The 16936-nt window shown below is 42.0% G+C and overlaps 1 protein-coding gene and 1 long non-coding RNA gene across 3 annotated transcripts in view; one reads left to right on the forward strand and one right to left on the reverse strand.

Moving 5' to 3' along the window:
* The window catches only part of LOC133557311 (uncharacterized), a 106473-nt gene that overhangs the window by 47674 nt on the left and 41863 nt on the right, over positions 1 to 16936 (forward strand). The window lies entirely within an intron of this gene.
* The window catches only part of sdk2b (sidekick cell adhesion molecule 2b), a 653132-nt gene that overhangs the window by 33359 nt on the left and 602837 nt on the right, over positions 1 to 16936 (reverse strand). The window contains 5 exon segments of the mRNA XM_061907681.1: positions 2395 to 2533; positions 8028 to 8168; positions 8245 to 8409; positions 14692 to 14817; positions 14878 to 15087. Coding sequence (XP_061763665.1) covers positions 2395 to 2533; positions 8028 to 8168; positions 8245 to 8409; positions 14692 to 14817; positions 14878 to 15087 — 781 coding nt within the window.

Below are 16936 nucleotides of genomic sequence, written 5' to 3' on the forward strand. Positions count from 1 at the left end.
TTTATATTATTATTTGTTATTTATTTATTATTTAATACTTTGGGCCGGTTGTAACTGAAGGACGACTTCTGTACCCCCTTGCAGTGCGGCGCTACTCATGAGCAAGGCAGTACAAGAAGTTGACAGTTGTACCAATCCTGTTTCTTCAATCTCTTCAATTACACGGCTGCCGTCGAGAAACAAAATGAATGAATGAAGTAGGGTTGTACGGTATACCGGTACTAGTACAGTACCGGTACACTAATGAATCATATTCGGTACTATACCACCTCTAAAAAGTCCACCCAACCTCCTTTTCTTTAACGGGGATGTGACATTGCTGGTTTTACGAGCAGAGGAGCATGTTGGGCAGCGCACACACACAGAGTACTTACAAGCAGACACAGTTTGTAGACAGAAAAGGAAGAATGGACGCATTTTGGTGTAAAAAGTAAAGATAAAGGTGAAGTTATAACACTGAAACACCCTCAGAAAGAGGTGCTTTAAGACATGATTAGCTAGCTAGCCGCTAACATCCATCCACAGTGTTTTAGCTACTTCTAAATCACTAATCCTGGTGTCCATGGCGACAAATAAAGTAGGTTTGTTGGAGGACAAGGAATAGCTAAACATGCTTCACTACACACCGTAGGAGGATACCATAGCAATGTAAACAAATGCATGGATGGATCTACACCTGACATCCACTGTAATGATACCAAGTACAAGAGCGTATCTAGTTGATACTACCATGATTACATCGATATTTTTTATCGTCACAAAATATTTTTGTTTGTAAACTCAGGAAATACCTCCCCGGACACATGAGGACTTTGAATATATGACCAATGTATGATCCTGTAACTACTTGGTATCGGATCGATACCTGAATGCGTGGTATTATCCAAAACTAATGTAAAGTATCACAGAAGAGAAGAATAAGTGATTATTACATTTTAACAGAAGTGTAGATAAAACATGTTAAAACAGAAAACAGCACGACACCTACCCTTTACATCAGTATTTCTTAACCATATTATTATTGGTTTATTAGGTATTATATTTATTGTATGATCCTGTAACTATTTGGCATCAGATCGATACATAAATGTGTGGTATCATCCACAACTAACGTCAAGTATCAAAGAAGAGAAGAATAAGTGATTATTTTATTTTAACAGAAATGTAGATAAAACATGTTAAAACAGAAAACAGCGCGACACCTACCCTTTACACCAGTATTTCTTAACCATATTATTATTGGTATATTAGGTATCATATTTATGATCCTGTAGCTACTTGGTATCGGATCGATACCTACATGTGTGGTATCATCCAAAACTGATGTAAAGTATCAAAGAAGAGAAGAATAAGTGATTATTACATTTGAACAGAAGTGTAGATAGAACATGACGAAACAGAAAATAAGCATATTTTAACAGTAAATGAACAAGTAGATTAAAAACATTTTTTTTTACAGTTTGTCCCTCATAATGTGTAGAAAATAATAGGTGTATAAATGACACAATATGTTACTGCAGACTAATTAGGAGTCTTTGTTTGTTTACTTACTACTGGGGCGGCATAGCTCGGTTGGTAGAGTGGCCGTGCCAGCAACTTGAGGGTTGCAGGTTCGATTCCCGCTTCCGCCATCCTAGTCACTGCCGTTGTATCCTTGGGCAAGACACTTTACCCACCTGCTCCCAGTGCCACCCACACTGCTTTAAATGTAACTTAGATATTGGGTGTCACTATGTAAAGCGCTTTGAGTCACTTGAGAAAAGCGCTATATAAATATAATTCACTTCACTACTAAAAGGCTAATTGTCTGGTATGTTCAACATTTTATTTTAGGACTAAATGACAATAATAAACATATGTTTCATGTAGCCTAAGACTTTTTGTCAAAATTAAGCCAATAATGACATTCTTTTGTGGTGCCCTTTATTTACAAAACTATTGAAAGGCATTGAAAAGTATTGAAAAACATTTTGCTACCGGTACCAAAATATCAGTTTCGGGATAACTAAACTATACCGTAGTGAACGTAACTTGGTGGAAAGTCATTGTTGTGTTGGAGTGGCAGTGATCGTCATCAATGATGCAGAAAGCAAAGTTGGACTACAACTGAGCGCCATGTGGTGGCGTTTGAACCCCCGGAGTTAATCGCAGAAAATCAGGTGTAAACGCCACTGGCTGTCCGACACAGCTCGGAATTAGGCGGACTACAGTAGGATTAGGCGTCTGTTTGAATAGTGATCCCCGGGATAAGGCGGCGGACCGGAGGCCTTTACGTTTTGTGAGAGCAGAGATCAAGACGACGCAGTAATCTATAATCGCCTGGATTTCCATCCCTCCTCCTACTGAGGGCGGCGTTCGATGCCAGTACGCTACATCCTGGAAGCGTGGGCTGACCTGGTGTACACGCCGTTCTTCCTGCAGAAGGAGTTCTTGACGGACAGGCGGCGGTTGTTGAGCTCCAGGGCGGGGAAGCGGCCCTCGTCCAGGCTGACCATGTCCCCGTGGGTCAGAGCGTTGCAGTTGGAGTTGTTGCCTGCGCACACGTACAGAGACACTGTGTGACCACACAGGACAGGACGGTTAGTGGCGGTGGACACAACATCAGCTGCCCCCGCAGAGTCCAGTACACACAAGTTCACATTCACAACAACAATAACGATGATTGACAACATCCATCCATCTTCTTCCGCTTATCCGAGGTCGGGTCGCGGGGGCAACAGCCTAAGCAGGGAAACCCAGACTTCCCTCTCCCCAGCCACTTCGTCTAGCTCAGGGGTGCCCACACTTTTTCTGCAGGCGAGCTACTTTTCAATTGACGAACTCGAGGGGATCTACCTCATTTATATATATCATTTATATTTATTTATTTATGAAAGAGACATTTTTGTAAACAAGTTAAATGTGTTTAATGATAATACAAGCATGTGTAACACATATAGATGTCTTTCTTTCACGAAGACAAGAATATAAGTTGGTGTATTACCTGATTCTGATGACTTGCATTGATTGGAATCAGACAGTAATGATGATAACGCCCACATTTTGAAATGGAGGAGAAAAAAAGTTGTCCTTTCTGTACAATACCACATGAAAGTGGTTGGTTTTTGGCATCTAATTCATCCAGCTTCCATACACTTTACAAGATAAACATTGGCGGCAAATTCCGTAGCTTGCTTGATTGACATTCACGGCACCCGAGGGTCTTGTGAGATGACGCTGGCTGCTGCCAGTTCATTATTATGAAAAAATGACAGAGAAGAAGGCGAGAAACACTTTATATTTCAACAGACTTTCGCGCCGTCCCTTCCGTCAAAACTCTAAAGGCCGACTGCACATTTCCTATCTTCACAATAAAAGCCCTGCTTCATGCTGCCTGCGCTAACAAAATAAGAGTCTAGGAAAGCTGGCGTGCACAAGTGATGTGCACGCCAGCTTTCTGAGGGATCGCTTGTGCACGCCAGTTTTCCGAGACTCTTATTTAGTTAGCGCAGGCAGCATGAAGCAGGGCTTTTATTGTGAAGATAGGAAATGTACAGTCGGCCTTTAGAGTTTTGACGGAAGGTACGGCGCGAGAGTCTGTTGAAATAAAAAGTGTTTCTCGCCTTCCTCTCGGTCATATTTTCATAATAATGATCTTGCAGCAGCCAGCGTCATCTCACAAGACCCTCCGGTACCGTGAATGTCATTTAAGTGACGTCTTGGTGAAGATTGATGATCACTCATTTTTAGGTCTATTTTTTTAAAAGCCTGGCTGGAGATCGACTGACACACCCCCCGCGGTCGACTGGTAGCTCGCGATCGACGTAATGGGCACCCCTGGTCTAGCTCTTCCCGGGGGATCCCGAGGCGTTCCCAGGCCAGCCGGGAGACATAGTCTTCCCAACGTGTCCTGGGTCTTCCCCGTGGCCTCCTACCGGTTGGACGTGCCCTAAAAACCTCCCTAGGGAGGCGTTCGGGTGGCATCCTGACCAGATGCCCGAACCACCTCATCTGGCTCCTCTCCATGTGGAGGAGCAGCGGCTTTACTTTGAGTTCCTCCCGGATGACAGAGCTTCTCACCCTATCTCTAAGGGAGAGACCCGCCACCCAGCGGAGGAAACTCATTCCGGCCGCTTGTACCCGTGATCTTATCCTTTCGGTCATGACCCAAAGCTCATGACCATAGGTGAGGATGGGAACGTAGATCGACCGGTAAATTGAGAGCTTTGCCTTCCGGCTCAGCTTCTTCTTCACCACAAGGGATCGGTACAACGTCCGCGTTACTGAAGACGCCGCACCGATCCGCCTGTCGATCTCACGATTCACTCTTCCCCCACTCGTGAACAAGACTCCTAGGTACTTGAACTCCTCCACTTGGGGCAGGGTCTTCTCCCCAACACAGAGAGGGCACTCCACCCTTTTCCGGGCGAAAACCATGGACTCTGACTTGGAGGTGCTGATTCTCATCCCGATCGCTTCACACTCGGGTGCGAACCGATCCAGTGAGAGCTGAAGATCCCGGTCAGATGAAGCCATCAGGACCACATCATCTGCAAAAAGCAGAGACCTAATCCTGCGGTCACCAAACCGGAACCCCTCAACGCCTTGACTGCGCCTAGAAATTCTGTCCATAAAAGTTATGAACAGAATCGGTGACAAAGGACAGCCTTGGCGGAGTCCAACCCTCACTGGAAATGTGTTCGACTTACTGCCAGCAATGCGGACCAAGCTCTGGCACTGATCATACAGGGAGCGGACCGCCACAATAACACAGTCCGGTACCCCATACTCTCTGAGCACTCCCCACAGGACTTCCCGAGGGACACGGTCCAATGCCTTCTCCAAGTCCACAAAGCACATGTAGACTGGTTGGGCAAACTCCCATGCACCCTCAAGAACCCTGCCGAGAGTATAGAGCTGGTCCACAGTTCCGCGACCAGGACGAAAACCACACTGTTCCTCCTGAATCCGAGGTTCGACTATCCGGCGTAGTCTCCTCTCCAGTACACCTGAATAAACCTGAAATACATTGACAACATCCTCAATGTATTTATTGGCCGATTTTAAGGACAGGGAACCATTATAACTCGTGATGGGTGTATGGCACACTCACTACCTGTATTGACACTGCACTGATACTGTTTCGCAATGATCGTTTCATCATCATTACATTTGACCTGCAAACAAAATTACCGTATTTCCTTGAATTGCCGCCGGGTATATAGTATGCGCCTGCCTAGAATTACTGCCGGGTCAAACTCGTTTCGCAAAATAATTAGCGCATGCCTAGCATTCCGCCGGCTCAGGATTAACGCCGGGTCAAACTCGTTTCGCAAAATATTATTTTTATTAGCGCATGTCTAGAATTTCCGCCAGGTCAAATTCGTTTCGCCAAATAATTAGCATATGCCTAGAATTTCCACCGGGTCAAACTCGTCACGTCACGAGTGACACTTCACCTGTCATCATTTTCAAAATGGAGGAGGCTGATGTGGAGTCCTTTAGCAATGGGCCTGGCGGACCCTACCTAAGAATCATCTTTTGATATGATGTACTCAGTCCATAAACCTGTACTTCATGTTTAGTGACATGCTAATTTTTATTTTTACACTTTTTTTTCCCAAATTCCATTGATTGTTATATTCCTCTGACACCACCAGATGGCAGTACAAGTGTCCACATAAGTGGCCAAAAGACCCCAATTCAGTAGTGTACACAATTTTGAAAATAAGAGCTAAACGGTGCTGTCCACGCATGTGGCCACTAAGACATTCGAGGTAAATTAATGCGCCCTATAATCTTGTTCGCCTTTTGTATGAAATCAGACCTGACTAGACCCGCTCATCGGCCTTATGCCTTTTAATCCGGTGCGCCCTATGCTCCGGAAAATACGGCATTGGCTTTAAAAACGATGTGTGTCCCTAAGGAAGTGTCCATATAATCCCAGTGTGATTAGTGGGTGTAAAGCCTGACTGGGGGTCAACTGGGAATGGACAATAAATGTCATGTGGGGGGAGTTTTCTCCGTCTTTGGAGGTTAAAAACATTCTCAGTTCCATGCGGTGTGACCGCGGCAAGGTTGCGCCATATTTGGGGTCAACTGGCGGTTACATAAATATGCTGGAAAAAAAAAAAAAAAATCTTATTGCGGCTTTGAGAGCGAGGAGAAGGAACTCTCTTGTTTTTTTCTTCCTGTCAGTCAAAAAGATGGGCAATGACCCTGCACCCCCCCCCCCCCCCCCCCCCACCCCCCTTCCATTGCTAGCCTGGCGGCTAAACAGGCGCCCCTGGAAGTGCTGAACCCAGCGAAACACTCGCCGATGAATGGACAAGCCCCGGCACGTCTTGTAGCACGCCGCCGACACCCGACATCTGTTTTGAGGAAACACTCTCAGAGAGTTCTTTCTCAGCAGCTCGTTAAGTCAGCAGGTGATTTACGAGGAAGAATTTACGTTCATTATCCTCCCCTCCGGACTCAGAGCGATATTAGTGGCTACTAGCGATGTAACGATACCACAATCTAACCTCACAGTATAGTCACCGTGTTTAAGGGGAACTGCATTTTTGGGATTTCTGCCTATCATTCACAATCCGTACGTGAGACGAGCACACATTCTTTGTTTTATGCATTCTAAATAGTCATCTATGGCAAGTAAGAAGTGGCAAACAATGGCCTCCAAAAAACCCCTAAAAAACTCCAATATATCTGATGACTATTAAGCAAATATTAGCGGTATTGTTATTATAAGCGCTAACGCAGACAACCTACTTTAGCTTACGATACTATATTGAGATGTCATTTAAGCAGCGCCTTGATGACAGAGAGCTAACTAGCTTAAAATGCTTTATTGACATGTTGAATCCGTGAGCTGGTAAAATGTAATTCTAGATTATAAATCACTTCACTCACTGGTTTAAATGTAACTTAGATATTGGGTTTCACTATGTAAAGCTTTGAGTCACAAGAGAAAAGCGCTATATAAATATAATTCACTTCACTCACTGGTTTAAATGTAACTTAGATATTGGGTTTCACTATGTAAAGCGCTTTGAGTCACTAGAGAAAAGCGCTATATAAATATAATTCACTTCCCTCACTGGTTTAAATATAACTTAAATATTGGGTTTCACTATGTAAAGCACTTTGAGTCACTAGAGAAAAGCGCTATATAAATATAATTCACTCACTGGTTTAAATGTAACTTAGATATTGGGTTTCGCTTTGTAAAGTGCTTTGAGTCACTAGAAAAAAGCGCTATATAAATATAATTCACTTCACTCACTGGTTTAAATGTAACTTAGATATTGGGTTTCACTAGAGAAAAGCGCTATATAAATATAATTCACTTCACTCACTGGTTTAAATGTAACTTAGATATTGGGTTTCACTAGAGAAAAGTGCTATATAAATATAATTCACTTCACTCACTGGTTTAAATGTAACTTAGATATTGGGTTTCACTAGAGAAAAGCGCTATATAAATATAATTCACCTCACTCACTGGTTTAAATGTAACTTAGATATTGGGTTTTACTATGTAAAGCGCTTTGAGTCACTAGAGAAAAGCGCTATATAAATATAATTCACTTCACTCACTGGTTGAAATGTAACTTTGATATTGGGTTTCACTATGTAAAGCTTTGAGTCACTAGAGAAAAGCGCTATATAAATATATTTCACTTCACTCACTGGTTTAAATGTAACTTAGATATTGGGTTTCACTATGTAAAGCACTTTGAGTCACTAGAGAAAAGCGCTATATAAATATACTTCACTTTATTACCTCGGCCAAAGACGTCATGTTTTCCCGGGGTTTGTTTATTTGTAAGTTAGCAACACATCTCAAAAACTATGGACGAATTTTGAAGAAATATTCCTAAAATGTGTAAAAAAAAAACCCACTTCACCCAGTATTCTTCTCCCTTCCCGGCGTCCTACATGGCACAGAAGATTTAGGGAGATGCGCGCCAGAAAAAAAACACACTCACCAAGTTTTCGTTTGAAACCCTCACACGTCTGGGCGGTATTGCAAGACCCGGGTATCTCACCTGATTCCGACTTCTTGGCGTACTTCTTGCTTTGTCCTCGGATGATGAGGATGAAGACCAGCAGGAGGATGAAGATGAGTCCCACCAGGGCCACCACCACCAGGAACCACCACTCCTCATAGAAGGGGGCCACTTTTTGAGCTGCGGAAAACACCAAAGTCGTTGTAGACCACCCCTCCGTAGCCCAGGTGGTAAATAATGGACATAACATGTATACCAGAGATAGAAGGAGTGGGCAGACTGGGAGATCCGTAGCCGTAGTCGTTGACCCCGATGACCCGGAAGTCGTAGCTGACCCCTTGCTTCAGGATGTCCATGCTGAAGGTGTGTGATGTCACTTCCTTGGGGATGTCCTTGATCAGGATGTCCCACAAGCCTTCGTCTGTCAGCAAAGTGCAGACTATTAATCATACTTGTCATCGTTAACTCCTGTTCTAATACTTTTGCATTCATCATTAAGATGAGCGCTCGGCCATATTTGGGAGGTGAGAGCATTACTGACACGTGGCTGCCGATAAACACAACTTAAAGCATGGCTGTCAAACTCTGGCACGCCGTGTAATTTAATTTGGCCCTTGAGGCAATATCAATGTAGCATTAGAGCTGGCCCGCCGGTGTTACAGCGTCGGTGCCGCTGTAATACCGCTAATACTCATACTTGCCAACCCTCCTAATTTTCCCGGTAGACTCCCGAAGTTCAGTGCCCATCCCGAAAATCTCCCGGGGCAACCATTCTCCCCAATTTCTATCGATTTCCACCTGGACAACAATATTGGGGGCGTGCATTTAAGGCACTGCCTCTAGTGTTCTCTACAACCTGTCGTCATGTCCGCTTTTCCTCCATACTAACAGTGTGTCACATAATATTTGTGGCTTTTACACACACACACACACACACACACACACACACAAGTGAATGCAAGGCATACTTGGTCAACAGCCATACAGGTCACACTATATATATATATATATATATATATATATTAGGGGTGGGCAAATTAATGCGTTAATTACACGTTAACTCATCAATCTATTAACGCCGACAATTATTTTATCGCACATTTGCGTATGTTGTTTACATGCTTTTATTTTGTTAATGCCTTTTCTTAACAAGATGGCATCTCCCGGATGTACTTCGGCGTCGAGGGGCTCTTGGTAAAGATGGAACATATGGCAAAAATACCGGACATCCATCCATCCATCCATCATCTTCCGCTTATCCGAGGTCGGGTCGCGGGGGCAACAGCCTAAGCAGGGAAACCCAGACTTCCCTCTCCCCAGCCACTTCGTCTAGCTCTTCTTGGGGGATCCCGAGGCGTTCCCAGGCCAGCCGGGAGACATAGTCTTCCCAACGTGTCCTGGGTCTTCCCCGTGGCCTCCTACCGGTTGGACGTGCCCTAAACACCTCCCTAGGGAGGCGTTCGGGTGGCATCCTGACCAGATGCCCGAACCACCTCATCTGGCTCCTCTCCATGTGGAGGAGCAGCGGCTTTACTTTGAGTTCCTCCCGGATGGCAGAGCTTCTCACCCTATCTTTAAGGGAGAGACCCGCCACACGGCGGGGGAAACTCATTTGGGCCGCTTGTACCCGTGATCTTATCCTTTCGGTCATGACCCAAAGCTCATGACCATAGGTGAGGATGGGAACGTAGATCGACCGGTAAATTGAGAGCTTTGCCGTCCGGCTCAGCTCCTTCTTCACCACAACGGATCGGTACAACGTCCGCATTACTGAAGACGCCGCACTGATCCGCCTGTCGATCTCACGATCCACTCTTCCCTCACTCGTGAACAAGACTCCCAAGTACTTGAACTCCTCCACTTGGGGCAGGGTCTCCTCCCCAACCCGGAGATGGCATTCCACCCTTTTCCGGGCGAAAACCATGGACTCGGACTTGGAGGTGCTGATTCTCATTCCGGTCGCTTCACACTCGGCTGCGAACCGATCCAGCGAATACCGGACAATTCTGCAAATTTCATGGCTGGCTTACAGCGTGGTCACTCCGGGATCACTTACGACCGCCAGACAATTCTGGATGTGGATAGATCGGGCCGTTTTGGACTGAATGAGGCGTGCTTGCTAGACCGGCTAGCTAGCATGGGAATACTTTGCCGGCTACATCCAGCGGCCTGTGAAGCAGCGGAGTATATGTGTTGTCTGTCTATTTATGAATAATGCAGACCAGGAGTGTTGGCTGAGTTCTTAACGTTTGCTTTCAGAGCGTGCATATCACAACATACAAGATGCCGTCATGGCGACACAACGCGCATGCTCGTCACTCCTGTTGCATGCTGGGTAGGGTAGTTCTTTTTTTCCCTGGCTCATAACATCACAATATAGTACCATGTGTATGATGCGTTCAGTTTATCAAAGCAAACAATCGGAAAATTCCCATCATATCAATTCCTAGATATGGTCATAATTATTTTAAGTGCACTACGCAGAATAAACACAACATTATTAATATTGCTACTACGGATAATTTGATCAAAAATTCCCTAAAACAGCCCACTACCTATAATATAGTTTTTTTAAACATAAGATCCCTGATAAAAAAAAATGTTTCTGCTGTTACCTCAGAAATTGCCTGTTCAGATGTTATGATTGTGGCTCAGAGATTTGTATGTAGATTATATTTATTTTCCATAACAAACAGGATAACTTAAATACCCTGGCAGTGGCAATAAGCTTAAATGTTTGTATTTACATTTTTGGAGTTGATTTTCATCAAATATGCTATTTAACTGCTACTGTTTAACAAGGACTGATTTAAATTGTGTTTGCACAACAAATGTTTTGGCGCTTTTGTTCATGTGGGAGAATATTCCAATAAAGGTGCACTACACACTACTTTTGAATTCATTATTGGGCTTTGTGTATACAATGCAGTTAATCGCGATTAATCGGAGACATAGTGCGATTAACTTCGATTAAAAATTGTAATCGTTGCCCAGCCCTAATATATATATATATATATATATATACATATATATATATATATATATACATATATATATATATATATATATATATACATATATATATATATATATATATATATATATATATATATATATATACATATATATATATATATATATATATATATATATATATACATATATATATATATATACATATATATATATATATATATATATATATATATATATATATATACATATATATATATATACATATATATATATATATACATATATATATATATATATATACATATATATATATATATACATATATATACATACATATATATATATATATACATATATATATATATATACATATCTATATATATATATATATATATACATATATATATATATACACATATATATATATATATATATATATATATATATATATATATATATATATATATATATATATAAACATATACAAATCATATTAGGGCTGTACAATATACCGATATTAGTATAGTACCGCAATACTAATGAATCATTTTTGGTACGATACTGTCTTTGAAATATACTGATGCCGCCCCCATGTCAAAGTCACGTGGGGACATTGCTGGTTTTACGAGCATAAGAGCACGTTCGGCAGGACGCACACACAGAGTACTTACAAGCAGACACAGTGTGTAGACAGAAAAGGAAGAACGGACGCATTTTGGTGTAAAAAGTAAAGATAAAGGTGAAGTTATAACACTGAAACACCCTCAGGAAGAGCTGCTTTAAGACATGGCTAGCTAGCTAGCTAGTGGCTAACATCCATCCACAGTGTTTTAGCTACTTCTAAAGCACTAATCCTGGTGTCCATAGTGACAAATAAAGTTTCTTACAACTATCATTGTCACTGAAGGAGGAAGAATAGCTAAACATGCTCCACTACACACCGTATATCACCGGCATCAAAATGTAAATAAACGCCATTGATGGATTTACACCTGACATCCAGTGTAATGATATCAAGTACAAGCACGTATCTAGTCGATACTACTTTGATTACGTCGATATTTTTTGGCATCACATCTTCTTTCGTTTTTGTTTTAAATGTATATTATGTTTATAAACTCAGGAATTATGTCCCTGGACACATGAGGACTTTGAATATGACCGATGTATGATCCTGTAACTACTTGGTATCAGATCCTTACCCAAATGTGTGGAATCATCCAAAACTAATGTAAAGTATCAAAGAAGAGAAGAATAAGTGATTATTACATTTGAACAGAAGTGTAGATAGAACATGTTAAAACAGAAAACAGTGCGACACCTACCCTTTACATCAGTATTTCTTAACCATATTGTTATTGGTTTATTAGGTATTATATTTTATTGTATGATCCTGTAACTAAGTGGCATCAGATTGATACCTAAATGTGTGGTATCATCCAAAACTAATGTAAAGTATCAAACAATAGAAGAATAAGTGATTATTACATTTGAACAGAAGTGTAGATAGAACATGTTGAAAAAGAAAATAAGCAGATATTAACAGTAAATGAACAAGTGGATTAATAATGCATTTTTTACAGTTTGTCCCTCATAATGTGTAGAAAATAATAGGTGTATAAATGACACAATATGTTACTGCAGACTAATTAGGAGTCTTTGTTTGTTTACTTACTACTAAAAGACAAGTTGACTATTTTATTTAAGGACTAAATAACAATAATAAACATATGTTTCATGTACACTAAGATATTTTTGTTCTTATAAAGCCAATAATGACATTTTTATGTGATCCCCTTTATTTAGAAAAGTACCGAAATAATTTTAGTACCGGTACCAAAATATTGGTATCATTACAAAACTACGTGTATCTATATATAATTTACAAAACATACATCAAATTAAATGCGAATTAAAAAAGTATAAAAAAATAATTTTCACATAAATTAAACTACCGTATTTCCTTGAATTGAACAGCTTTTTCTGATCAAAAGCATTGATAACTTGTTTATAGAAGTCTTCCTTATCTTTCTTCAGTTTTAAAAGACTCTTTGTCTCGATGGAGATCTTCCTTTATTACCTTCTGCTTCGATTGAAAGTCCAGTTTAGAAAACTGTTTTATTTTAGATATGTAATCCTCCATGTTAAAAGTGCAAGCAAGAGGAAAAAAATAAACGATCGCTGCTTGTTATCACTTCTTCTGCAGCCGAGTAGTCGCAAGAAGGATCACTAGCTCCCTCTGCCACCAGGAGGCGGGAGTCATTTAATGACTCATATTTGACACATGCAGCTACGGTATATTAATAAAACATAGCTGCTTACTGTCCTTTTTAGCGTATTCAATAGCTTGGACCTTAAATCCTACTGAATGGCTCTTAATCTTCTTCCCTTTATGCGATTTCAAGTTATTGAAATCAGACTCCTCCATTTTGAAAATGATGACAGGTGAAGTGTCACTTGTGACGTGACGAGTTTGACCCTGTGGAAATTCTAGGCATATGCTAATTATTTGGCGAAACGAGTTTGACCCGGCGGAAATTCTAGACACTTGCTAATAAAAATAATATTTTGCAAAATGAGTTTGACCCGGCGTTAATGCTAAGCACGCGCTAATTATGTTTTCAAGCACTTCCAAGACATCTCCGTGAAGATTCAATCAGGGTTTTTTTTATACATTCATTCTAACACATAGGGCTGGGCGATAAAATGATCTCAACATGTTTCGCAAAAAAAAAACACAACATCAATATCAATTAAAAATGTTCTGATAAAAACTTTTAGTCACAGTTTTTCCCTTTTAATTTGAAAGAAAGCAAACGTTGCAAAGCAAGGTTGGTTGCATGAACAAAGGCATTTGGTAACCGAGCAACGCAGGAAGTGATCACTGATAAGTGGGCGTGGCATGCTAACAGCCAATCAGATAACAGTATCAAGCATCACATGTGGTTACGCCATCTTCTTGCCTGGCGTTTGTTTTTTTTGCATGGAGTGAGAAGAGAAAGTAAAAATGAATAAATGGTGGATAAAGGAGGGGAAAGTTGGCACTTGCCAACCTAGTCACTGCCGTCACTTCACCCACCTGCGTCCAGTGCCACCCACACTGTTTTAAAAATTAGATATTGGCTTTCACTATGTAAAGCGCTTTGAGTTCACTAGAGAAAAGCGCTATATAAATAGAATGCACTTCACTTCACTATAATTATTTTGCGAAACGAGTTTGAGCCGGCAGTAATTCTAGACAGGTGCATACTATATACTCGGCGGCAATTCAAGGAAATACGGTATGTGGGTAAAAAAATATGCTTAGGGCCCTCATGTTGCCGGCCAGCATCAGGCTCGGTCAGCCCATTGGCTGAAGAAAAAGTCAATGCCGGACCTTACAGCCGGCTGGCAGATAGTTGGCAGAGGTGTCATTTTAAGTGTAGCGAAGCCTGTTTTTCTTTAGTGAAGATGTCTTTAAATCTTCCCCCCGGGCTCTAGCCTTCACTCCACTTCATCATCAATCTGCCATCAAACATTTTGGAATGCAGCGTGACACGTAGCCCTCCCCCAGAGCGCCAGAGCCATCCATCACCCTGCCAAGCACGACTGAAAGCGGACACAAATTGTCTGGAGTGATCAATAAGCTATCAAAGTCCAGACCGTGGGCAGCAGATGGAGACACCTGACACCGCTTTTATCCAGGCAGAATATTCTACCCACCGGGACAAAAAAGCCGGGGACCTACCAGAAGGTCTGGCCTCGATGACGTAGCGTGTAATGGGAGCTCGACCCGGGTCCCCGCTGGTCCAGTGGATGGTCAGCGCTGAGCCGTAGCGTGTTATAAAAGGGTCCCCTGGGGGTCCCGGGGCTCCTGGGCAGAGACAACGGATTCAAGCCCCCTGATACATGTGAGAAGGACAGATATCACTACCTTCCCCGGGACCCGTGGTGATGTTGGCCTCCACCTCGGGGCCGTAAATGAAGGTCTTGGCCCGGATGCGGAAGTTGTAGGTGACGCCATCGGCCAGGTCTTTGAGCTTCAGCCAGAGGGGGCCGCTCCCCTTCACGTCCACCATGACGGTCTTACTGACGCCCGGCGGGGAGGGGGAGTAGGGACAGTCGGCACAGGCCACGGAAGACTCTGGACAAACACACCACATTCATTTTAGAACACATGGGGGCGCCATCAGCACATCAATCAATCATTAATATTCCCTTGAATCAGGACATAATTAAAGAGAGGCTGTCATTTTCCAAATGTGAAAATGTATTATATATGTATGTGTTTATATACAGATATATACATATATGTGTATATATGTATATGTGTGTGTGTGTGTGGTTTCACGGTGGCAGAGGGGTTAGTGCGTCTGCCTCACAATACAAAGGTCCTGAGTAGTCAGGGTTCAATCCCGGGCTCGGGATCTTTCTGTGTGGAGTTTGCATGTTCTCCCCGTGAATGCGTGGGTTCCCCCCGGGTACTATGGCTTCCTCCCACCTCCAAAGACATGCACCTAGGGATAGGCCCCTCCCACCTCCAAAGACATGCACCTGGGGATAGGCCCCTCCCACCTCCAAAGACATGCACCTGGGGATAGGCCCCTCCCACTTCCAAAGACATGCACCTGGGGATAAGTTGATTGGCAACACTAAATGGTCCCTAGTGTGTGAATGTGAGTGTGAATGTTGTCTGTCTATCTGTGTTGGCCCTGCGATGAGGTGGCGACTTGTCCAGGGTGTACTCTGCCTTCCGCCCGATTGTAGCTGAGATAGGCACCAGCGCCCCACGCGACCCCAAAGGGAATAAGCGGTAGGAAATGGATGGATGGATATATGTGTGAGTGTGTGTGTATATACATATATATATATATATATATATACATATAATTGTATACACACATATATATTTACACATACATATGTATACAACTATATACACATATACTGTACATATATGTATACATATATATCCATCCATCCATCTTCTTCCGCTTATCTGAGGTCGGGTCGCGGGGGCAGCAGCCTAAGCCTCAGCCCCAGAAATAGGAGAAGCAGAGAACTGGTTCCAGAGCCCTTGCTGTGCATCAAAGTGAGTCCGACTATATCCAGCCAAAAGTTCTCTACCTCGTGCACTAGCACCAGCGAGGTGTCGTTCCACGTCCCAAGAGCGAGCTTATGTAGCCGAGGATCAGACCGCCAAGTCCCCTGTCTACGGCTTCGCACCCGACCTCTATAGTCCCCTCCATGAGTGGTGATCCCATTGGAGGGGTGACCCACGTTGCCTCTTCGGGCTGTGCCCGGCCGAGCCCCATGGGGACAGACCCGGTCACCAGGTGCTCACCATTGTGCCCCAACCCTGTGCCTGGCTCCAGAGGGGGGCCCCGGTGACCCGCGTCCGGGCAAGGGAAATGTGAGTCTCGGTTCTTATATTTCCATAGAAGTCTTGGAAATACAAGACTTGACACTGCATGCGTATGCGTGTGTATATATATATATATATATATATATATATATATATATATATATATATATATATATATATATATATATATACATATATGTGTGTGTGTATATATATATATATATATATATATACGTGTGTGTATATATGTATGTGTGTGTGTATATATATATATATATATATATATATATATATATATATATATACGTGTGTGTATATATGTATGTGTGTGTATATATATATACGTGTGTGTATGTGTGTATATATATATATATATATACACACACATACATATATATATACACATACATATACACACATATATATACACGTATACATACAAACATACATATGCATACATACATACATACATATATATATATGTATACATATATATATACATATATATGTGTGTGTGTATATATATGTATGTGTGTATATATATACACATATGTATACACATTGATATACATACACGTATACACACATATACGTACAAACATAGACATATGCATACATACACACATAT

This window comes from Nerophis ophidion, linkage group LG08 (genome assembly GCF_033978795.1).
Source record: "Nerophis ophidion isolate RoL-2023_Sa linkage group LG08, RoL_Noph_v1.0, whole genome shotgun sequence".
NCBI lineage: Eukaryota > Metazoa > Chordata > Actinopteri > Syngnathiformes > Syngnathidae > Nerophis > Nerophis ophidion.